The sequence below is a fragment of the Cyclospora cayetanensis genome, unplaced genomic scaffold, assembly GCF_002999335.1.
Source record: "Cyclospora cayetanensis isolate NF1_C8 unplaced genomic scaffold, CcayRef3 CcayRef3_contig_217, whole genome shotgun sequence".
NCBI classification, from domain to species: Eukaryota; Apicomplexa; class Conoidasida; order Eucoccidiorida; family Eimeriidae; genus Cyclospora; species Cyclospora cayetanensis.
Window position 1 is genome coordinate 26,404 of NW_020312167.1, and position 20,027 is coordinate 46,430.

At 51.7% G+C, this 20,027-nt stretch overlaps 3 protein-coding genes across 3 annotated transcripts; 2 read left to right on the top strand and 1 right to left on the bottom strand.

Annotated features, from left to right (window-relative positions):
• Nucleotides 1–1,858: 1,858 nt before the first annotated feature.
• On the top strand, nucleotides 1,859–4,170 carry LOC113147420 (fe(2+) transport protein 3, chloroplastic-like). The gene is made up of 4 exons (XM_026337969.1): nucleotides 1,859–2,670; nucleotides 3,091–3,287; nucleotides 3,600–3,713; nucleotides 3,962–4,170. The coding sequence occupies exons 1-4, from the start codon at nucleotides 1,859–1,861 to the stop codon at nucleotides 4,168–4,170; spliced, it is 1,332 nt and encodes a 443-aa protein (XP_026193754.1).
• A 1,928-nt stretch (nucleotides 4,171–6,098) lies between these two features.
• Nucleotides 6,099–8,724, top strand: LOC34619517. The gene is made up of 5 exons (XM_026337970.1): nucleotides 6,099–6,280; nucleotides 6,511–6,982; nucleotides 7,088–7,282; nucleotides 7,816–7,884; nucleotides 8,344–8,724. The coding sequence occupies exons 1-5, from the start codon at nucleotides 6,099–6,101 to the stop codon at nucleotides 8,722–8,724; spliced, it is 1,299 nt and encodes a 432-aa protein (XP_026193755.1).
• Nucleotides 8,725–8,763: 39 nt separating this feature from the next.
• LOC34619516 (probable syntaxin-8B) lies at nucleotides 8,764–10,533 on the bottom strand. Its single transcript, XM_022732806.1, has 3 exons — nucleotides 10,381–10,533; nucleotides 9,752–10,009; nucleotides 8,764–9,087 (listed from the first exon to the last, which is right to left on the bottom strand). The coding sequence occupies exons 1-3, from the start codon at nucleotides 10,531–10,533 to the stop codon at nucleotides 8,764–8,766; spliced, it is 735 nt and encodes a 244-aa protein (XP_022588917.1).
• Nucleotides 10,534–20,027: the final 9,494 nt, after the last annotated feature.

The following is a 20,027-nucleotide window of genomic DNA, read 5'->3' on the forward strand; positions in this document are numbered from 1 at the left end:
GCGAAGTTTTTCGGGCATGGCGTCGCCTGTGATGGGGAGGACGGGCTAGACGCACGCCAGAGGCGGAGTTTCCACTTTTAATAGGCCTCGTCTCCTAGTGTTCTCCCGCTGTCTACAATGTTGTAAACTGCAGATGGCGCGGTCGTGCGGGAAGGGTGCTTGCCGCATCCCCTCGCGCCATGTGCGTCTCTGTGTGTGGCTAGAGAAGAGAATGTTACATATGGAACTGTATATAGATCCCCTCTACGGCGTTTTTACCGCTCCACATAGGGGCCCCGCAAAGATGTACTGGACACAAGACTCAGTGCACCTTAATAAGATATTATTTAGGAAATGATCTTCTCCATCCCCTGCCCACGTCCCTTAAAGCTGCTGAACTGAGAGGAGAGGGACAGCTAGGGTACGCGTAGCTATGCCCTTCAAGCACATTGAGCATTCACAGCTAGTTGTACGTAGCAAGCAACGCAGACGCACATAAGACTGCGTCTGCTTACATCCAGCTAAAGCTACTGTGCAAAAATTAATGTGTAAGGGCAGCCCAAACAATCACTAATTTCTTTATTAATCTTAGTCAAATATGACCAGTGAAGCATAACGTGTATGAATGTAGCTTAGACCGCTACAGCTTATGGCCATCGGAGGCACAGGACGGCGCACAAAGCTGCCGTCCACCTCCGAGACATCTCCCTGAAGCAGAGACTTCTGAGAAAATAGCGGCAGAAACTTCTGCGCAGACGCATAATGCACGGTGGCAGGGTGAAGCCCTGGCAAAAGAGATGGAAGCCAGCCCACAGAGCATCAACTCGCGCAGCTGAAAGCGGAGATAATGGAAAACAAATAAAGGTCAATATGTGTCTACAGGAATGCAGATCGATCCCCAGGCGCAGCATGGGTACCCCGTTTGGCAAGGCCACCGCGGGGGCCCCCTACGAGCAGCCAGGGGCCCCCCGCCCCGCATGTTACTGGCATTCTTTTGCTAATGCGGATACCATGGCTCAAATTTGCGGGGCGATTTATTGCTGATTCTGAAAGAAAGCAGCTACTTCTACCTTCCACGGTGGAAGTCCGCTGTGGCGGTGGTTTTTTGCGGCAGACCCGCTTGCCGGAGCTGCGCATACACCCCAGCGCCCAGCACACGGTGTTATTTCGTCCATGTTTGTTTGAATTTTTGGTCTATCGACATTTGAACTACGGAGTGGGGCCCCTGGGGGCCCCATATGTGAGGTCATGTTGGCGAACCCTATTCCGTGCAGCCGCTGTTGGGATCGGAGTTTGAAAAACGCCTACCTCCCTCCTCGGAGCGGCGCCGCTTCACCGCCACGCTGGCCTATTCAAATGCATTCTGCGCATACTACCGATCCAAATTCCTCTTTCAGCACTTCGCAGGGACTCTTATCTTCTGTCAGTGACTGACGTCACACGTCTTGAGCGCCTCTCCTCGGGCAGCAAATCCACACCGATGGGTTGGTGTTGCTCGGGGCCCCTTAGATCCCCGCTGTGTCTTCTTCCGAGGCAGCAGGGGCCCTCCTGCTCGCTTCCATGGGCCCTCCTTCTGCTGCTCCTTAGCCTTGGCTGTTTCTTGAGCAGTGTAGCACAAGCCCATTCAGCGCCTTCAGCCACGCACAAGGAATCTGAGATGGAGGCTCAGGGGGCCTCAATCACGGGGGCTGGCAAATTGCAGGAGGAGGAGAATGCAGAGTGAGTCGATACTGCTGCTGCTGCTGTTGCTGCGGTTTCTGTTGCTCGGACGCGAGCTGCGAGAGTCTGCGCTGTCGAGCTTTCTTGACACCGTCCGAGCTTCCTTGCGCCTCTCCAGGACTGTGCTCAACAGCGAGTGTGGTGCGTGCGCAGCGTCGCGATGAAACTGATCGCTGCGGCTCTCATTTTCTTGTGCGCTGTGGTGGGAGCGGTTCCTGCCTTTGTCGTGCTGCGGCGGCAGCAGCAACAGCAGCACCAACAGACCAATCTCTTGTGTGCAGGCAGAAGGGGAACTTGCACTGCTATCCCTTCTTGTTGCGGCAGCAACTACGGGGCAGCCGGCTCAGCCTGCTGTTTTGGCGCCTCGCCCTTCTACGTGCGCGCTGCCACTGTCTATACAGCCGGGATTGTGGCTGCTGTCTCGCTGCTGCATCTGCTGCCCGCTGCGGAGCGGCAGCTCTCTGAGATTATGGAGACAGACGACTTTGAGGGTCGTCAAGGAAGTAGACAAAAGGCAACTTTATACCCGGCGGGGCCTCTCTGCTGCCTGATAGGCCTCCTGCTCTCGGCTGCGCTCGAAGCTGTTGTTGAGCAGATGCAGGAGCAGCCGCAGCGTGATGGGGAAGCGAGAGTTTCGTGCGACAGTCTTAGCGTCTTTAGCCACAGCAAAGAAGAGGCCTTTTCTCCAAGCGTTCCTGTGCCTTTGCAGCCAGCAGGAGCAAGGAATGCATGCCCTCAGACTGTCCACACGCAGTTGCGACACAGTAGAGGGACTGCCGCTCCGTCTTCGGCTCCTGCATCGTCTGTTGCCGATGGCGAAAAAAGGGCTTCTTTCTGGTGCGAGGAAGACGTAGGAGGGGCAGAAGCAGCTTCGTATGGGGAGGCTGACTTGAACACGGAGTTGATCGGTGGCTGTTCACAGTCTCTCAGGAGGCTTGGGGGCCCCTCTGACCTTCCAACGAACTCTCCTCGGCGAAATTGCCGCTGTTGCGCGACTGCCGCATGCAGCAGCAGCAGCAGCTGCAGCTGCAGCAGCAGCAGAACTGAGGGGAAGGGGCAAAAGATATCTGCACCTGGGCCAGCAGCAGGAGCGGCCTGTTTTAAAGGGAGTGGTGGTGGTGGTGGTGGTGGTGATGGTGGTGGTGGTGGTGGTGGTGATGGTGGTGGTGGTGGTGGTGGTGGTGGTGATGGTGGTGGTGGTGCTCCGGTGTCTTTCCACGAGGCCGCCTACGGTGAGAGCAGCGGCGGCATGTGCGCGGGGGGTGGGGAGGAGTGTCGCATACCAAGCTGCCCATACGTGTTGATGGAGGCAGGTTCCTCTTTTAGCTCTGCCGCTGCTGCTGGGCAGCAGGGGCAGAAAGGGGGGCCCCCTTACGAAGGGGGGCCCCCTAGGGTTTCTGCGGGGCCTCCGTCGGTGGCCAACTCCAAGGCATTCTTTCTGGGAAGTCTGTTGCTGGCCGGTCTGTCTGTACACTCCGTGATGGAGGGCCTCACTCTGGGAGCCGCTCCAAACCCTGCTACCATCGCGCTCGCGATCTTGTTGCACAAGACTCTGGAAGCCTTCGCCGTCGGCAGTTCTCTTCTGCACGGTGAGAGGCCTGGTGGCTCTTCGCCGTAGTCAGCTGCTGAGTCGATGCATGCATGCGCGCGGGGTGGTGTTGTGGCAGATGCAGCGTGTTTTTTGTGTCTTCGCGTCCAGAGCCCGATATGCGTGTATGTTTGTATGTATATTTTTAGCCTGTGGGGTTTCTTTCCACTAGAAGAAGGGATGGGGGAGGGGATCTTCTCCCTGAATGGTCGTCTTGGATGGCTGCTTCGTGCTTCTCTCTCTCTCGGTGCATCTGCGTCTTGTCTGCTCGCCCTCCGGCTGTTGCTGCGCGCATCGCTTTTTGCTGCTGCAGTTCGGGTGTCTCTCCGGAGTTACGTCTTCCAAATGCTGCTGTATGCACTGACGGCTCCAATTGGCGTTGCCGGCGGGCTGTTCTTCCTTTACGGCTCTCAAGGGAGCCTCTCTGGTAAGGACGGGTTGCTGCTTTCGTTGTTGTTCTGTTGTTGTTCTTTTGTGCTGCGTGAAAAACGCTATCGACCGCTGCAAGGCGGGGGTCTCTCGGAATGCCTTTCTGCAGTCGGGGAGCGGCCCCCAGTGTCTGCCGTTTGTCGACTGCGTGCCGTGTCGTTTTCCCTAGATAGGCTTGCTTGTATGGGAAGGAGGGTGGTGAAAAGCGCGTGCTTTTTGGGGTGTGTGCTGCGCTCGCTGCCCTAGGCGCTGGACGGGAAGGGAAGTCTTCTTCGCCGTATCTACGGTTGATCCCGGGAGTAATTACTGGCCTTGGGGCCGGTGCCTTTCTCCACGTGGGGCTTTTAGAGATCCTAGCGAGCGAGTTGCAGAGGTGTCGCAGAGAGAGGCGGCAAGATCTGCTGCCCATGATTAGCTTGACGGCTTTCGGGGCGCTTTGTATGGCCGTCGTCTAGGCATCCGCAGACTCTTCCCCTGGTGTACCTCGTGGATCTTGAGCGCTTGTTGCCTTCCCGCTTAGGTCCTCTCGCTCGCACTCCTCCCTCTGCTCTGCTCTGAAGATTCGCTCTGCTCGTCTGTATACTTTAGGGCTGCGCAGCGTTGGAAGGAGGCGTGGTTAGTAGCGAAGGCGGTGAAACACGAGACTTAAGGGAGTGCTGCCCCCTGTTAGGAAGGGTCGCGCATTTCGTGCAGAGGGAGAGCTGCGTGCTCGCCGTATCTGTCTGTAGGCTTTTGTCGATAGGGTCTGCTGCGCCTTCTGAAGCCCAGCTGCCGCTGCTGCTGGTGTTAGATGCATGGTGACTAGGAGCATCACTCTGCTGGGCGGCTCGCTTCGAAGGTAGTTGCCAGAAGGGCACTTGCCATTACAGGGAGGCTCAGGGCGCGTGTAGATGTGCGGCCTCGCAGACAGATGCAGCAATATGATCGCAGCACTCAGGGGGCATGCACGAAACAACGTATGCAAGCGTCTGGCGAACGCATCTGGCGCTATCACAAGAGGCCCACCAGAACCAGCGTTCACGAGAAGCCCCTAGAACACATCCCCATGCAGGGCCCTTCTACCCTGCTAGGCGTACCCTTTGAGAGCCAATTCTCGATAAGGCCCTTCTGCCTCATTCTTTCGGAGTATATAGTGACCTCTTGGGGACTAGTACTTTCTCACATGGGGGAGCCCTCTATGGTTTGCGGGCTTCGAGGCTTTCAGGGGGCCCATCAGGGAGTGGTTAGAGGTACCCACCTGACCAACAAGGCCCCCGCTTCCACCAGCCGCCCCCCATGGACAGAGCGCCTCCTACGGGGTACTGGCACAGCGGAACCTCTTCAGAACTCCTGGGGTACTTTTTCAGGATGGGATGCAGCAGCAGTCGCTTGCTCCCTTTGCCAAAGGTCGGGGCAACAGGCGCCGTTAGCGCAGGATCTGACTCAGTCGTTCGGGGTGAGACTTCAGGAATTCGGCAGCGTAGTGTCGAACAGCGCACTTTCGGACCCCTATGTTTCGTCATGCTTTGCAGGGGTGGTCGAGGAAAAATCGTGGATCGGCTACCCTGCAGTCACGAGGCTCGCGCCCTTCTGGGTGCGACGGGGACACCCACGCACAGGGCGTGAGGTGAGGTTCCAAGTGCCGGCACATGAAGTGACAGGTTTGATGCTTACTGCAAGTGGGGTATACTGTCAAGCAGAGGGCCCTAGAACCTCGAAATGCTTTATTGAGGGCCCCCCGTATCGATGTGGGGGTGTGTCTTTGCGTGTACGGAGGGGCGCTGATGGACTCAAGTCTCTCTCTACTAACGGTTTTGTGGATTAAAAGCAAAGGAATAGCGTCAGGACTTTTCAAATATTGAGTCTAGCGCGATATGTTCTGAAAGATTTTTAGTACCGGAACGCTGGCCCCAAATCTTCACTGTACGAAGCGGGTTTAGTAGCCAATAGCAGAAACACTGGTTCGTGGTCGTTTAAATACTTAATTAGAGTCGGTAGTAAATTCTACTCATGAAACCAAAGGGGTTTCCAGCGGCAGCCCCACTGGTACACATACACAAACGGTCCGGTGTAGTCAGTGCCTGTCGATACACCAGAGAGGGACAGGCGATAGGCTGCACACGGGCTGCAGTACCAGCGCCCGCACGAGTAACTTCTTCGCCGCAAAAGAAGATATTTGCTCTGCTGAAGCCGTAGCAACAGCACGGAACTGTGCCGCCTGTGCGTGTTTGCTCCCTCCCACGCTTCCCACAAAGCTCAGGGCATCGCACAAATTGCCAGACTTCTCCGAAGTTTCGTGCTTGAAACGCGCGTGCACATTCTCAAGCCACATGTGGAGCTTTCTGTAGGCGGGGTCTCAAAAGCGGGGCCCCTAGAGGAATAAACTCGGTGCGCACTGGCCAAGATGCCCCTCCCCCAGCAGCCGGTTGTTGACGGTTTACAGATCCCAACACCCAACACGTGCCATTTGGTCTCTTTTCCTGAGGTCTACGAGCCTTCAGAGGACTCCTTTCTTCTGATGGATGCACTGCAGCAGCAGGCGCACCTCCTCAAGGCACTACAACCATCAACTGTCTTGGAAATAGGGTAAAGCTGACTCGCTTGCTCATATGCACGCGGCATGGATTCCAGAGCTGCACACGCGGTCAGGTGCTGCTGCATGTGGCCCATTCGCCACCTGTGTTGGCTTTGTCCGTTTGTCGCCTGTAGAAGTGTTGCGCCTTTTCTCGCAGCCACCCTCCTTCCCACCTTCAGAAATCCTCCCGTCCTGCTGTCCTCCCTACCGTCTTAGTGGGGTTGTTTCTGCGCTGTTTCAGGTGTGGCAGCGGGTGCGTCACTGCCTTCCTGGCAACGCTATTCCACAGGCTATACTCAGACGGCCTTCCGAATGCCTGTGAGGGGCCCCCAGGTGCCCCGCAGGGGGGGCCCCTTAAGGGCCTCGAATGCCAGCAGCAGACCGCCGTCCGCACGTGCCCGTTGCCCGTCTTCTTTGCGGTAGACAGACAACTCGCTGCCTTGGATGCAACAAGAATGACGCTGCAGCGCAACGCCCCCTACGCACAGGCCGAAATTCTGGGGGCTGACCTCTTCAACGCCTTCAGAAAGCTCGGAAGACGGCAGAGAGAGGGCCCCCCCCGTAACAGCACTGCCAAGGCGTCAGAAAACGAGGCCTCTACGGATACAGATGGGGCCCCCAGAGGGTCACCCCTGCCCAAGGACTCAATGGGCCCCTTCGATCTCGTCATTTTTAACCCAGTAAGGGAGCCCCCAGACTGCTTGCATGCACAAGCACGGGAGACTTGAGAACTCGGGGCAGAAGGAAGAAGACTCTTCCTAAGATGCCCACATGAGTCTTCACTACTTTTTACCCGGCTCCCCGATCCCCCCTTTTAGCTTCGTGTCCTCGCTGAGTACTGGGGGTGGGATGCGCTACAGAAAAGCTGCTCTGTGAGTGCGTTTTGTTCGGCCTCCCTCGATCAGCCTTATGTCTCAGGAAGCCCCCGAGATGTCGTGCTTGCGGAGGATCTTCCATGGTGGGGTGGTGCGAGAGGACGAGTTGTCATCGACCGATTTGTTGAGGACGTTCTCGTGAGCAAAGAGGGAAACCGAAGGGCATGCACTGGAGCGTCGAGCAGCGGGGTGATGGGGCACGGGGGTCTATTTGTCATCCGATAGAGCATTTTGGAAAGAGGATTCGCAGGTTGTCTTGACTGAGAAAACACTGTGTGGGCTCCACGTCGTCGCATCCCACGTCTCCTACTCCCTCCTACTTTTTTTGCGTTTTTAGGACCTAATGGTTGCCTCCCTTTCCCCTGCCTGCGCCGTGTGCGATTTGCTTTAGGAATTCTTGAGTCCTAAGGGCATACTGTTTCTGGTGAGCCGGCTAGCGGCCAACATCGCGTCATTGAAACGATAGCAAGAATAAGCGGGAGTCGCGAGTGCGGGCTTCCATGTAGCCAGGCATGGGGAGACGCAGGCAAAGAGCGAAGGGAAGGAAATACGGATAGAAAGGGGCAGATATAGAGGGAAGGGAACGCCGCTAGAAGAATGCTCAGTGTGGGGGTCACAGGTCAGGGACTGAGTTTCCAATGTTTGCCGTGTAGTGGTTACCTTTCTCACAGTTGCTCGAACGCAATAACGATCCCGAAGAAGTTGTTGAGACACTCAAGTCCTTCGGCTGTCACGCTGAGGTAGGCCCCTCTCCCCCGAATGCTTTGGCGAGTGCTTCCTGCCTCCGTGTTTCGTGTGTATAAGATGTATCGCCTTTTCGTCTCATTCGCAGTGAGCTGCACGCCGCCAAAACCCCTCTATGAAAACTCAGCAGCTACTCGCTACCCCTGCTCTCCACTGTTCTATCTTCCCTCTGGAGGGATCTGCGTGCGCTGCGTGGTCTCAGCTCGTTGCGTACCGACGGATCAGAGGAGAGGCCCTCTCCATCTGGCGATTCTCGAGAGTATCTGTTCAAGAGCCAGACCCTAGCCACAGGCCCCCACAACTCCAACACCTGTGACTGCCTCCGCCCGAGCGGCAACTCCTCCGACGTGTTGCAGCAGATGCGGCGGGAATTATTTTTTCTCAGACGTTGCTGCTGCACGTGCGCGCGCCGCGAACACACGTCGGTGTGTGCACATGCAGACATACGCTTGAAGGGCAGCTCAACCGTAGACACCCTTTGGAAACGAACAAACATACATCGCTTTATAATACAGTGCACAAACGAAACACACGCTGCTCGAAAATCACACACGAGTACACACCTCGCAGTTTTACCAAAAAGAACCATTTGGGGCTCCCGAAGGTATCGAGACAGCCCCAAGGCGTATCAGTGCCTTCTGGCTTCGGGGTTTAATTTTTCCCCTTTACAGGCTAATGAGTGGAGCCTCGCAGCTCTCGAATGCGGCAGCCCAACAGAGCGCGCACATGTGCACTGCCAAGGTAAGGGCCTCAGACGCGTGCAGGTCGGAGGCCAGCAGGATACCCAACAACCAAGGATATCTGCTCGCTGCGCTAGGGGCGGGAGAGGCAGATAAATCTGCCGAGCAGCAGTGCGCGCATTCCTCCACCGCCGCTCATGCCGTGAAGACAAGGAGAAAGACGAGAAGGCAGAGGAGAGCCACGGCAATGAGGAGGAGGCACAACGTCGAATGCCGCTTCATGAGCTTCTTCAGCAAAACCTTATTGCGCCTCAACTGGGCATCCGCTTTATCGGCCTCAGCCTCTGTGGCGTCTAGCAACCTGTGGTGTACAGACACCTCGTCCTTGATCGCGTAACTTATAGATTTCAAGTTTGAAACTGACCCTTCCAAAAAGGACAGCTGCTCATCCTGCTCCCTCAACATCTGCGTCTCCGCGTCGAAGTAACTCACGCCAGAATCTGCGGCCCCCACGTCATCCTAAACAAAAAACACAACTTGGACACTTGCGAAGGATACAAAACGGCTAGGAGAACACCACATGTCTGGATGGATGCAAGCACGCATGCACTCATCATGAAGAATCCACTCAACTGGGTGCCCACACATTCGCAATAGAGCCACAGACACCGAAAAGCATCGCCCTGCAGGAGCGACAAAATCCGTGGCCCTTAATGAGACGCCCAAATACAAAAACCTACACAGATGTACGAAATTCAAAGAAGGCACAAGAAATGAGAGTGTGGAAGAAGTATAAAACAAAAGAGGCACACAGCTAGCTACATTCAGAGGCTCGAGTAGCCCGTTAGTTCCGCAATGGGCGGTCATTACCTGCCTGCCTACATATATATTTATATCATAGAGCGATGAGTACAGCGAGATGATGCAAGTGCAAGGAGATATTTGTGATTACGACACGCTGGTAAACCAGCAGAGAAAGTAAATAGAGATTGGGAATGGAATTCTTCATGCAGGGGGATTTGCCATTTTGCTCACGCGTTCTGTGTACAGCCACTGCTCTGCAGAATATGCATGTGCGAGTTTTCATCTGTTAAGGACCCCTCCCCAACAAATAAGACGAGCGGCATAGGCTTCGCACTGGGTCGATATGCCCCCCGAGCAAACTAGTCTTCTAAACACCTACAAGAGTGACAGAAGTGGTGGTTGTATCTCCGAAATCCTCGAGAAATCGGGCATTTGCTTCTTCGCCCGGATCTGCCTTGGGGTGCAATACATGTCGGTCTAGAGAAAACAAGACCTTAAAAGCCTCTACCTGAGCCTCTCTTTTCCGTGTAAGCTGCTGCAGCTGGCTGTATCGGCGCTGCATTTCCTCTTCATCAATGCCAAAAAGCTCAGGCGCCTCTGAGGCCCTCATGAGCGAATGCTCCAATTGTGAGAACGTCTGGAGGAACACACCCACGCAAAGCGCACCAGAAACGTAACATCTAGGCAAGATGGAAGCAGAAAGGGAGAAGAAACCGCCCGATAATGCAAAAGAAAGTTGGGCACCAAAGATTTTGCGGGGTGCGCACATAGGGTAGCTGCATCTCTAGATCATGCAGAGGCATGAGAATACGCCTCGTTTTATCCAGCTGCGCTCAGCTAAATCTTGCCTTGCCGCCCCTTTGGACGGTTTCCTCATAGGCGTCTAAAGTCAGCCACGAGGAGCAAAACGCTCTAGCTTTCAGTGCGTCTACCGTCTTGGTTGTGCCTCAAGCTTTGCTGATACCCCTATTCCCCCCGATGCCCACGACCCCGCTTTTCAATTCATACTTGCGCCATACGGCCGACATGACCCCGAAGAACGGCCGCTGTTTTTCCTCTAGAAGCCGTTGGATCTGCCTGCGCCTCTTCCAGCAGGCCGTCAATACTGTCCTGCAGTTCTCTGAGCTTCGCGGTGTCATGGGGCCAGAAGTCGCACGCCATTCTCTGCTAAGCCGGCTAGATGGGCTACACACAGATTCAGGAAGAGCTCGGAAGCGTTGACGCCTGGAAACAATGGGTCAAGCAAATCCCCGCGATGCCAGTTTCAGGTGTGCCTACCTACACATCAGGCATGTAGTGCATGACCGATCTGGCGTTGTGCTCCTTTTGGGGTCCGCAAACGCCTGATCGTTCTATTATTGTCAATATTTCGGGGTCAGAAAGGCAACAAAATCGTGAAAGCGCCGCCGTTACGGGCTGGAAGCGTCGGAAGAGCTGCTACCGTGACCTGCGAGCACCACCTCTGGAAGCCACCAACGATTTAGGGTCAAAGGATAAGGAAAACAAACAAAACACCCCGAAGCTACGTCTTATTTATAATTCGCTTGACGCAGTCATATTTGATGAATCCATGGGGTGCAATGAGAAAACGTAGCTGTAATGTTGGCATGTAGTGGGACTGGTTGCTTCGGCTTGTGCGTCGCCTGTAACAAATATGTGTGGCCCTTTGCTTCTGTTCATGAAGCACTGCAGGCCAATGAGTGCTTCACTAATGCTAGATCATACTTGTTTTTTCTGGGGAAGAAGGGGTACATCGGGGGCGATGGGACACCACCTAAAAACATTGCAGGGCAGACGACACCCTGCGCGATGACGACCCGAATAACCACCTAGCGCACCGCTACCAATCTGCGTGAGGTACACGTTTGATGCACTAGCAAAGCTTTACTGCACATTCTTTGTAGTGTGCTTGAAGCTGAGAAGGGCTTTGGCAGGGATTGGACACAGCCATCGGGGCATAATATTGACCAATGCAAAATTGTATTGCCCCTTCTGGTTCAATGAGGGTAACCCAAGTGTTCCACGCATATAGTTTAGGCGCTTAGGCATGAGCTGTTGCAGGCTGAGTATCGCTGTGCTTAAGGTATGGGGCATGCAAACTTACTAGAAATGTGCACAGTCAGCCGGACTATGCTACACTTAAACACTTTCTACTATTATGATTACGTTCTGCTGAGAAGTACTAAGAAAAACTAATTGGTTGGCCTGCTTGCATATTGTATTCATTACAGATTGTTGTAGCTCAATATAAGAAGACTCAGTGCTGTGTGTATGTGTGCGCTAGTCGCTGAATGCAGCTAGCGTGGATAGATCGGAGTCCTTAGAGGGTGTGGCTAAGCACATTCCTAGCTGCCCCCCAACCTGTCATGTTGGGACGTTCTAAGGGGCTCCGCAAAGAATAGGCGGGGGGTCATTTGGAAAACACTGAAGAACTCTGTATTTCGTTTGGTTGGGTGTAAAAGTGGATGGCTCTTACCGGGGAACTTCAACTTGCCCGGAAAAAAGGAAAGGCACCTGAAGCTAGCGCATTTGAGCTCCAAAGAAGCGGGGGTTATGGCCATTGCAATTTAGGGGTTAGAGAATGCGTGATATTCGCCCACTTTCGGGCCAGTTGTTATTCGGTATGTAAAAAGCGATTTGCTTATCTCGGATAAAGTGCTCTCTGCACCCCGTGCAGCTACTTCCCACTCATTCACTGCCTGTGATTGCAGTGGGACGTCAGACTTTCCTGGAAATATATTCTGGCTTTGAGTGCGTTATCTAATTATACAGTAATCTATTTTCTTTGGCAGTGAATTGCAGAGGAAATTTCTGGCCATGGAACTAAGCGGACAAAGCACTTCATGGCCTGGCAGAGGCCGGGCAGCAAGCTGATGTGAACGGAGGACCTCCATAGACGGTACAAACTTATGATTTCACAGCCAACAACTATTAATCGATGCGTCGATGGGATTCATCGGACAGGAATTGCATGACGGTCGTTAAGATGGGCGAGTCTTTGAAATTTTGTCCAGCCTGTTGGAGATGTACCTCGCCTTGTTTCTCCCCGATGAGGAGAAAAGAGTAAGTTTTGGGGCATGTATATTGGAGGGAAACGCACTATAGTGGTGGCCCTATTCTTGTTAATGTAAATCTTTACTTGCAGGGATCGCTACGGTTCTAGCCTTCGTACAAATCTTGACTCATCGATTTGCATGTAGATCAGCTGAACAACAGAAGTTGGGCAAAGTGACAAAGTCTATGCAAGGAACCCTAACAATAGATCGGCATATCGAGAAATACGAAGCTTGGCTTGTAAAAGTCGCAACGCAGGAGGAAAATGCCTTATAAGTGATTAATCTAAGAACTACCTAAAGCTTCACTGCAAGTGGCTGGGGGATGGGCAGCAGCGATGAAACGACCGACACCTGGGGCTTTCGCAAATGATGGACTACCGGTTTTGGGAGCAAATGGGAGCAGATACTGTGTCTGGGACTGAAAAAGATGGGCCAAATCAAGATTGGAAGCCTACGGATATCGGGGCTGTGTAAACCGATATTAGCCTACAGTCAATGGTGGACAAGAAAAGGAAGCCTAGGCGTAACCTGCGCTCATATGTAGCCGCAGATTGCTCCAAACGGCGTAATGAAAATAGCAAACTAGCTTAAACACCGAGACTGGGCCGAGCGGAAGCAGGCTCTTGGCTAGCATTAAAGGCGTATCAGAGCAACGGGAAGTTCCCCAGGCGGGCTGTGGCAGTGAAAGGGGCCAGAGAGAATATTGCAGCACTTCGCGACCCACTATGGGGCAACGCTGCACTGATACAAGCTCACGTTAATGTTCAACAATATATAGCGTTCCTCGACACTAGATGCGAATTCGATCTATTATCTGATGAGACGGCACAAAAGTGCAATTTGCACGTACGCTCGTAAGCGTAGCCCTTGAGACTGTGGGTTGCTGATGGCCGACAGAATGCAACAACTAGCAGGGCAGTGGTAAGTAAGTGCCACTTTTGATTGGAACCGGATCCTTAAAGCATGGTATATTATTTCTATGCTGTACCCGTGCACCATGACGTGATCATACGTGTACAATGGGTGACACAATGGAAGGCGCGCATGAGGCTATGGCTGCGCGCTGTGGACAGTACTGTGACAGGAATCGCTACAACCTTTTGCCGCCTTCAAAATGTTCATCTTATCTATGGTGAGCGGGACAGGGTTGGTGCCTCAACAAGGTGAGGCAAAGTCGTCTTGATACGCGGAGCGTGATGCAAGGCTGTGGGGTGCTAGAGGCCCCCAGAGCGTGACAAAAAATTTTAACGGCGGGCAGAGAGTTCGCTTTAAAAAGGCACGGGCAGATTTCAACTAGCGCAGTTGGGATAACCGGGTGTTTGGTGCCGGAAAGGGTGAAAGGTGGCGCCTAATGAGCCAAAGTTAAGTTTTTGAACAAGATTACTGTAAAGTGAAAGCTACAGCTGTCCCATATTGACAAACTAATTGACAAAATACACGGATCAACAGTCAACTCGACGCTTGATTGCACAAATGCCTTCTTACATCCCCTCATTCACCCTGAGGACAGACACAAAAACGGTGTCCCACATTTGCACCCGCAAAACTCGTACACCTTTATGCCACTTGGACTTGCTACTATCCCAGTCGCTTTGCAAAGTCTGGTTTAAAAAGACCTACCTGAGTCTATCAAGGAAGGGTGCTCACCCCTCTCCTCATATGGGCGTCTCAGTATTCAGCCGAATCGTTGTAGAGCACCTACAGTACTTACGATGTGCAATTTACATGTAGAGGGACATGCAGTAATGTGTGGAGCACGTCCTTGTTTCTTTTGCATAAGCACAAAGGTGTTTTGAGGAGTTCCATTTTTCGGCTGCAGCAATTTAGCGAGATCCGGCGAAAACTCGAACACTAAAGAGGTGGCCTGTACACCCAAGCAAGCATGCTGAAATCTTTTGTGGGCACGCAGCTTTTCATAGGGTTCTCATTGCTTTATTGTGCGCACAATACTGATCGTTTAAGTAATCTATTCAGGAAAATGCTGTCTAAACCGGGCTGCGGGAGACTGATACTGCAGCGCTGACGAGTATCATCCACCTTAGAACGCTTTGAGTGCTTCCGCTGCCTTCTTGTGACAAACATTTCATCCTAACAACAGAACGTAGTAAATTGTCGGCCGGTGCTTTCCTTCCCCGATATGAAACAGGTATTCAAAGGAAGACACTAAATTGTTGCCTGCTGCTTTCACCGGCTTACTAAGGCCGAACAGCAGTAGCCAGTGCGGGAAAAGGAACTCATTGTGGGGTACAAAAAAATTGCCCGCACTGTCAATATGGCCGTGACTTCACTGCCTAGACCGACGATCAGTCTTTATGTACGTGGAGAATAGTTTCCATGACAAGGTATTTTTACAGATGTTCGCTGACTTGGGCGCCTTCTGCAGACATCACCGTAAAGCATATCAAGAACATTACCAACTTGATCGCCGACGTGTTTGCGACACCCTAAGGAGTTACTATTGCTAAACGCAATCGCTCTTGTCTGCGGTCATACACGATTTCTAGCAAGACTGTCATGCTTTTGACACCAATACACTAATATCCAGGATGGCAAAAGGGCAAGCGCCGACATATTGAGGATGGCCTGCTGTGGTTTGATACAAACTGGAGACTTCGGCACTTCTACATTCTAGCTTTACTTCGCAGTGCCGCTTTGCCCCACAAGATTGCCATGTTCTCCTGCCATGGTGCTGGTAACACTACGGGCAGCTCTTTAGGTCATTTTGGTGGTGTGGGATGAGTCCCGCGGCAGAACAGTATGCAATAGCTGGCTGAGTTTATCGAACGATAATTCCATGAAATTCTTGTGAGTACGACCTTTTGCAGAGGCTTCCAATTCCTGAAGAAACTTGGACTGAGCTGACTGTGAACTTTATTGATGGAGTGCCGCAGTTCAAGAGCCAGGATAACATTTACGTTGGCATCCGATAGACAGAGCAGAAATGACACATTCATTCCGTGCTCAAGGTCTGTCACCACTGAAAGCTAGTTTAACATTCTCGAAGCTTCACTAACTTACCAAGAGTATTACTACGGATAGAGGTACGAAACGTTTAGTGTGTTCTGGCATGCCTTTATGACCTGCCTGCAAATGATTAATACACTGATCACTGCGAACAGCCCTAAGGCAGATAGATTCACCGAGCGTTTCAGCCGCACCCTACTGCATTATTTGTGACTCTATGCTCAAAACAATCCAATTTTTTTTTGATGTTCGGTAAGCTAAGAATTCAACTCTACACTTGTCTGGCGGTCGCTCTCCCACGGCTCTTTTCTAGACTGAAGTGACCCTCTCTGATCAGGGCGTGGACCTGGCGGTCTCAAGGCGGTAGCTACTGCTAACGACAGAGGCTCAGAGAACAGCTGGTCAGTCCAGGAAAATGTATTCACAAAGCTCTAGAACGGCAAACACGCAACTATGAAAAGAGACGTCTGGATGGGCGTGAATATTTGCTCCTGACAAATTGACAGGCTTTATGCAGTGATGACCGGATGAAGTTTGCGACCAGTTGTCTAGGGCCATTTGCCATCCTCTTGCGAAGCAATGGTCCTTTTGCTCAATGGATTAGGTTAAAGTTCAAGCTGCCACAGAACTATCAGTATTGGTTTCCTACAGAAGTATTAAAACTCCTGCAGTTAGTCGCATAATTTCCCATGAAGGCAACCTGCGTGGGGGCGGAGGATCAGAAGGGAGCACAGAGGTGCTAGATATCTCTATCATTGAGCATGCAAGATTGATTAAACGGGAGCTTTTTGTGAACAAGAGCGGGAAACGCCAACCTGAGTGGTTGAAGCGTGAGCAGTTGCTGACCCTTTTATACGCGGTAGAACGTGCGGCTCTGCTGTTTTAACAAGGCTACTCGCCTTGGATGGTATTCCTTGCATTTTCTTGGTAACTCTCCTTTCCCAGGACATATCCTCTGCCTGGAATACTTTTCTCTATCTCCGAGTATTGGCAGAGAAAATCCTGGGTAGCGTTGTAAGGATACTCTCTACGCTCAGAAGTATTAACAGGCCCTCGCAGATATGCTGTCTCTGCTTTCTTGCTTAGATCTCTCTTATGCATGGAAACCGACCACGCTACATGCAATGGCTGCCTTTGCATGCAGGGATTGGTCTACTAGGCATGCCAACATTTCTGAGATACTGCGTTTTTAAATTTCCCTTTACACATTTTTCCTGTCTATTGTTTTCCCGTAAGAAATAACCCACACATTTGAGCACTCCAATGACGGCAAGACAGGTGCCGCCTCTGTCGTGTCGACTTGGTTCCTCGCTTGTTCTTGGTTGGTATGTTCCTTTCTTTCCGTCTAATTTCTCACTTTAGCGGTTATTGCACACACCTGCTTTTCTCATTCGCATGGGAGGAGTGTTAGGGCGGGAATTATTCCGCTGTCGTGCATGCAGTTGGTCTCGACCTAGAGGTGCGGAATTTTGTACGCTTTGAACTGGCGAATAGGGGTTAGGGGGGGAAGATGTAGCGGACTGAAATACACATAATAACTTGTCGAAACACTAGTTGCATTGAACTAAGAACTGGAGGGGGATCGACTAGCTGATATGTTTGTTCGTATGTCTTGTTTATTGCAGAGCAGTATTAGCTCACTGCCAAAAGGCATGTGTGTGCGCGTGCGCTAGCTGGTGTGCCATCAGCATTAAGTGCCCGGAGTGCTCAAATGGACATCTACGCGCACTCTTGCTGACCCTTTTCTTCCTTTAAACTCTCGAAGGCGTGGGCACGGAAACGCGGAAGTTCTGGTTTTGAGAAATAGATAGTAACTCTCGATTGAATTTATCCAGTCTCGAGTTAAGCGTCTCCCTACCGCAGCCCTAGATGGAGCGTTCCGATTGGTCCAACCCATGCAAGTGGACGGCAAGGTGAACTGAGGTCCAATAAACGTCCGATAAAGAACATTCCTGCTCTGGTGGAAGTTTCGTTCGTTTAAAAATTCCTGAACAGATCGTTTTTCCATGTACTAGCACATGGAGTAGTAGCATACGTCATCCTTGTAAGACGTTCACCAAAAAGTAGTAGTTTTTTCTACATCAGTTTTTCCTAGAGAACAGTTGCACGTCGATGAAGCTCACTGCAGGGACCATTAATTCCACAGAAGATTGCCTTGTCACGAAGCAAAAGGGGTTTAACAAGCTTCGCCGTATTGAAAGCAGCCGAGACTCAGCTGCAAAATTTTAAATTCTGAACAGTTTGCTCGAGTGTTATTTTTTGGGTATTTCATCGGCGAACCTTGAGCCTCCTCGTTCTGAACAACCTTTTACTTTCGGTGCTTCCCGAAAGCAACTGACGTTTTCTGTTCTTTAAGCCCTAAACAAGCCCCTGATTCCTTATTAAGTAATTGGAAATGTGGTACATCTTACTATCCATCCAAGCAGGAGATGCAGAGCTGGATGATTTCCCCACGAGCTGCGTCCGTGGTCACCTCGTTACGTTCTCCTTGAAAGGCTGTGGGAATCGGATATGAAAATCCGCAGAGCCGACTTGTGAAGTTCATTCTGCCATTGTATATATACGTTGTAGGCAGCCGTGTGTAGCAGCATTCTCAGCAGTTGTATCTCTATGGACATGTTTTTGTATGCATTCTGGCGCGAGCACCCATGGCCTGCTAGTTGGTGGGACTGTGGGATGTCCGGCGCAAACCTTTGTAACCTGCAAATTTCCAGGGACGCATTTTGTAGCAGAGATAGCTGCTACTTATATCATCTTATAAAGGTCGAAAGTGTCGAGAACCGATACATGTTTTGGGTGAGAAACGAAGAGCACATTGCTGCAGCCTTCACCAGGGCCTGGAAGCGTCTGCGCACCGACAACACTCGCGCTTGGGCTTATTAAAAACCTCAATCGAAATTCACTCGGCTAGGTAAAAACTGCTTAATTATTAGGTTGCTTTGTTTGTGCTGACTGCTTTGAAGTCGGCGCCCTTCATAGGTTAAAGGTAGGACAGTGTGCTCCCTAGTGACCTTTGTGGAAGCTGTTCTCAAATACAAGAACCCACGGTTGCGGTTTTGGGGGGATTAAAAACAAAATATAGTCACAACTGTCTGATAGTAAAGCAGCCTTCAACAGAATGACCAAGCTAGACAGTTCTTGGGCTTAATGTACCCGACCACTCCTGGCATGTGCTCCACAGTAGTGCACCAGCTCCATTGAGGCACTCAACACGGTTATGAGCCACCAGAAGGCTATCAAAGTGCCTAAATATAGTGAATGATGACACTGTAGTGTTGCGGTGTGCCTAGTAGGCCAGTACACGAGAGAGAATGTCAAACACTAGTCAATCTGCTCTGAAGAAAATGCTCGCGTCAGCCCTAAAGGGCGTCCGGCGAAGTCCACCCCAGCAGACCATTGCCTGGATAAAGAAGTGGGCTATGTTTGGAATGAGTTTACGACATACGCGCCTGCATGCTCTTTTGGTAGAGTGCTTCCACGCGTTGCTCCGATTATGGCAATGTAATCCAGTAACTGCAGTGATTCAGCGCTTAGGGCCTTAGCTAGAGATGATCAAGGTTTCTCTGGCGTGTTCACTGATTTGCACAGAGAGCTGGTGAGTACTACCCACCAGGAAGTACCAAATGAATCTCCCCAAACAGCGTCCACAACGGACTCAGATGCTACTACAAGAAGTTCATCCAATTATTCCACTAAATATGCAGCTAAAAGGAGCCAGCGGCTGGTCGAAGTGGAAGACGCTGAGATGTTCAACTGCCAGTGTGGCAAGTGCGGATGTCGAGAAGGGCTGCGCTCCAGTTTTGACTGCAGCTGTCACAGTCACCAGTGCGCCTCTGGCAGACCTCTTTGCTCCTCAACGCCAGTAAACACTCGAATTGATAAAGCAAAAGTGTATGATTTACACGAAGAAATAGTTCCACGTAATAAGAGCGGTAACAACGCCTGACAACCTATGTAGTTCCTCAGCATTGCCCTTCATAACAAAATTGTGCATCTATGGCACTGAATTACTCTGTTTTCCACCAAAAGATGTTTGACAAGTAGCTTGTTGCGTAGAGCCCAAAAGGCATCCTTTAGTCGACACTGCTGTCTTGAAACAGACAACGCGCCGATAATAGCAGACAAGTTGCCTTGGGGGAAGACGTCAGCGAAGACAAAGAGCGAAAACGTTGTAGATCGGGAAGCATATATGCGAGTAAGGATCAAGGGTTGAAAAGTGCATCTGAACTGAGCTACTGCCGACCCAGAACTCAGAGCAGTCAACAGAGGGGAAAGGCAGATTCTCTTGCCTCAACGGCCATCCGTTCCATACAGTCTGATGTGGCCGACCTGCAAGTCATGAAAGGACCTAAGTCAAACCCATCAAAGCAACGCATCTCTTCTTGCTCAAGAAGAGTCTTTAAACAGATTCCAGAAAAAGGGGAAGACGAAAAAGAGACAGTTAGGTGCTCAGTACGCAAGCGCAAGGGTTCTGGGATCCCAGAGGCGGGCACGCCCTCGCGCTGTTCGACTTCCACGCGAATACTCCAAGATGGTGTTTTGAATAGCAGCCATTTATGGAAGAGGGCGAGGAAGATCCGACCAGTGAGAGAAATTTGCTACTGCGATGCATGCATGGGGCTTAAGAGTACAATT

Excerpts from the sequence above, each read along its gene's own strand:
- LOC113147420 (XM_026337969.1), top strand. The coding sequence starts at position 1,859 with ATGAAACTGATCGCTGCGGCTCTCATTTTCTTGTGCGCTGTGGTGGGA. Across the intron at positions 2,671-3,090 it reads CTTCCAACGAACTCTCCTCG|GGTTTCTGCGGGGCCTCCGT; the intron begins GCGAAATTGCCG and ends GGGGCCCCCTAG. Across the intron at positions 3,288-3,599 it reads CGGCAGTTCTCTTCTGCACG|TTCGGGTGTCTCTCCGGAGT; the intron begins GTGAGAGGCCTG and ends TTGCTGCTGCAG.
- LOC34619517 (XM_026337970.1), top strand. The coding sequence starts at position 6,099 with ATGCCCCTCCCCCAGCAGCCGGTTGTTGACGGTTTACAGATCCCAACA. Across the intron at positions 7,283-7,815 it reads GATTTGTTGAGGACGTTCTC|TTGCTCGAACGCAATAACGA; the intron begins GTGAGCAAAGAG and ends CCTTTCTCACAG. Across the intron at positions 7,885-8,343 it reads CCTTCGGCTGTCACGCTGAG|GGCAGCTCAACCGTAGACAC; the intron begins GTAGGCCCCTCT and ends ATACGCTTGAAG.
- LOC34619516 (XM_022732806.1), bottom strand. The coding sequence starts at position 10,533 with ATGGCGTGCGACTTCTGGCCCCATGACACCGCGAAGCTCAGAGAACTG. Across the intron at positions 10,010-10,380 it reads ATGTCGGCCGTATGGCGCAA|ACGTTCTCACAATTGGAGCA; the intron begins GTATGAATTGAA and ends GTGTTCCTCCAG. Across the intron at positions 9,088-9,751 it reads CCACCACTTCTGTCACTCTT|GATGACGTGGGGGCCGCAGA; the intron begins GTAGGTGTTTAG and ends TTTTTTGTTTAG.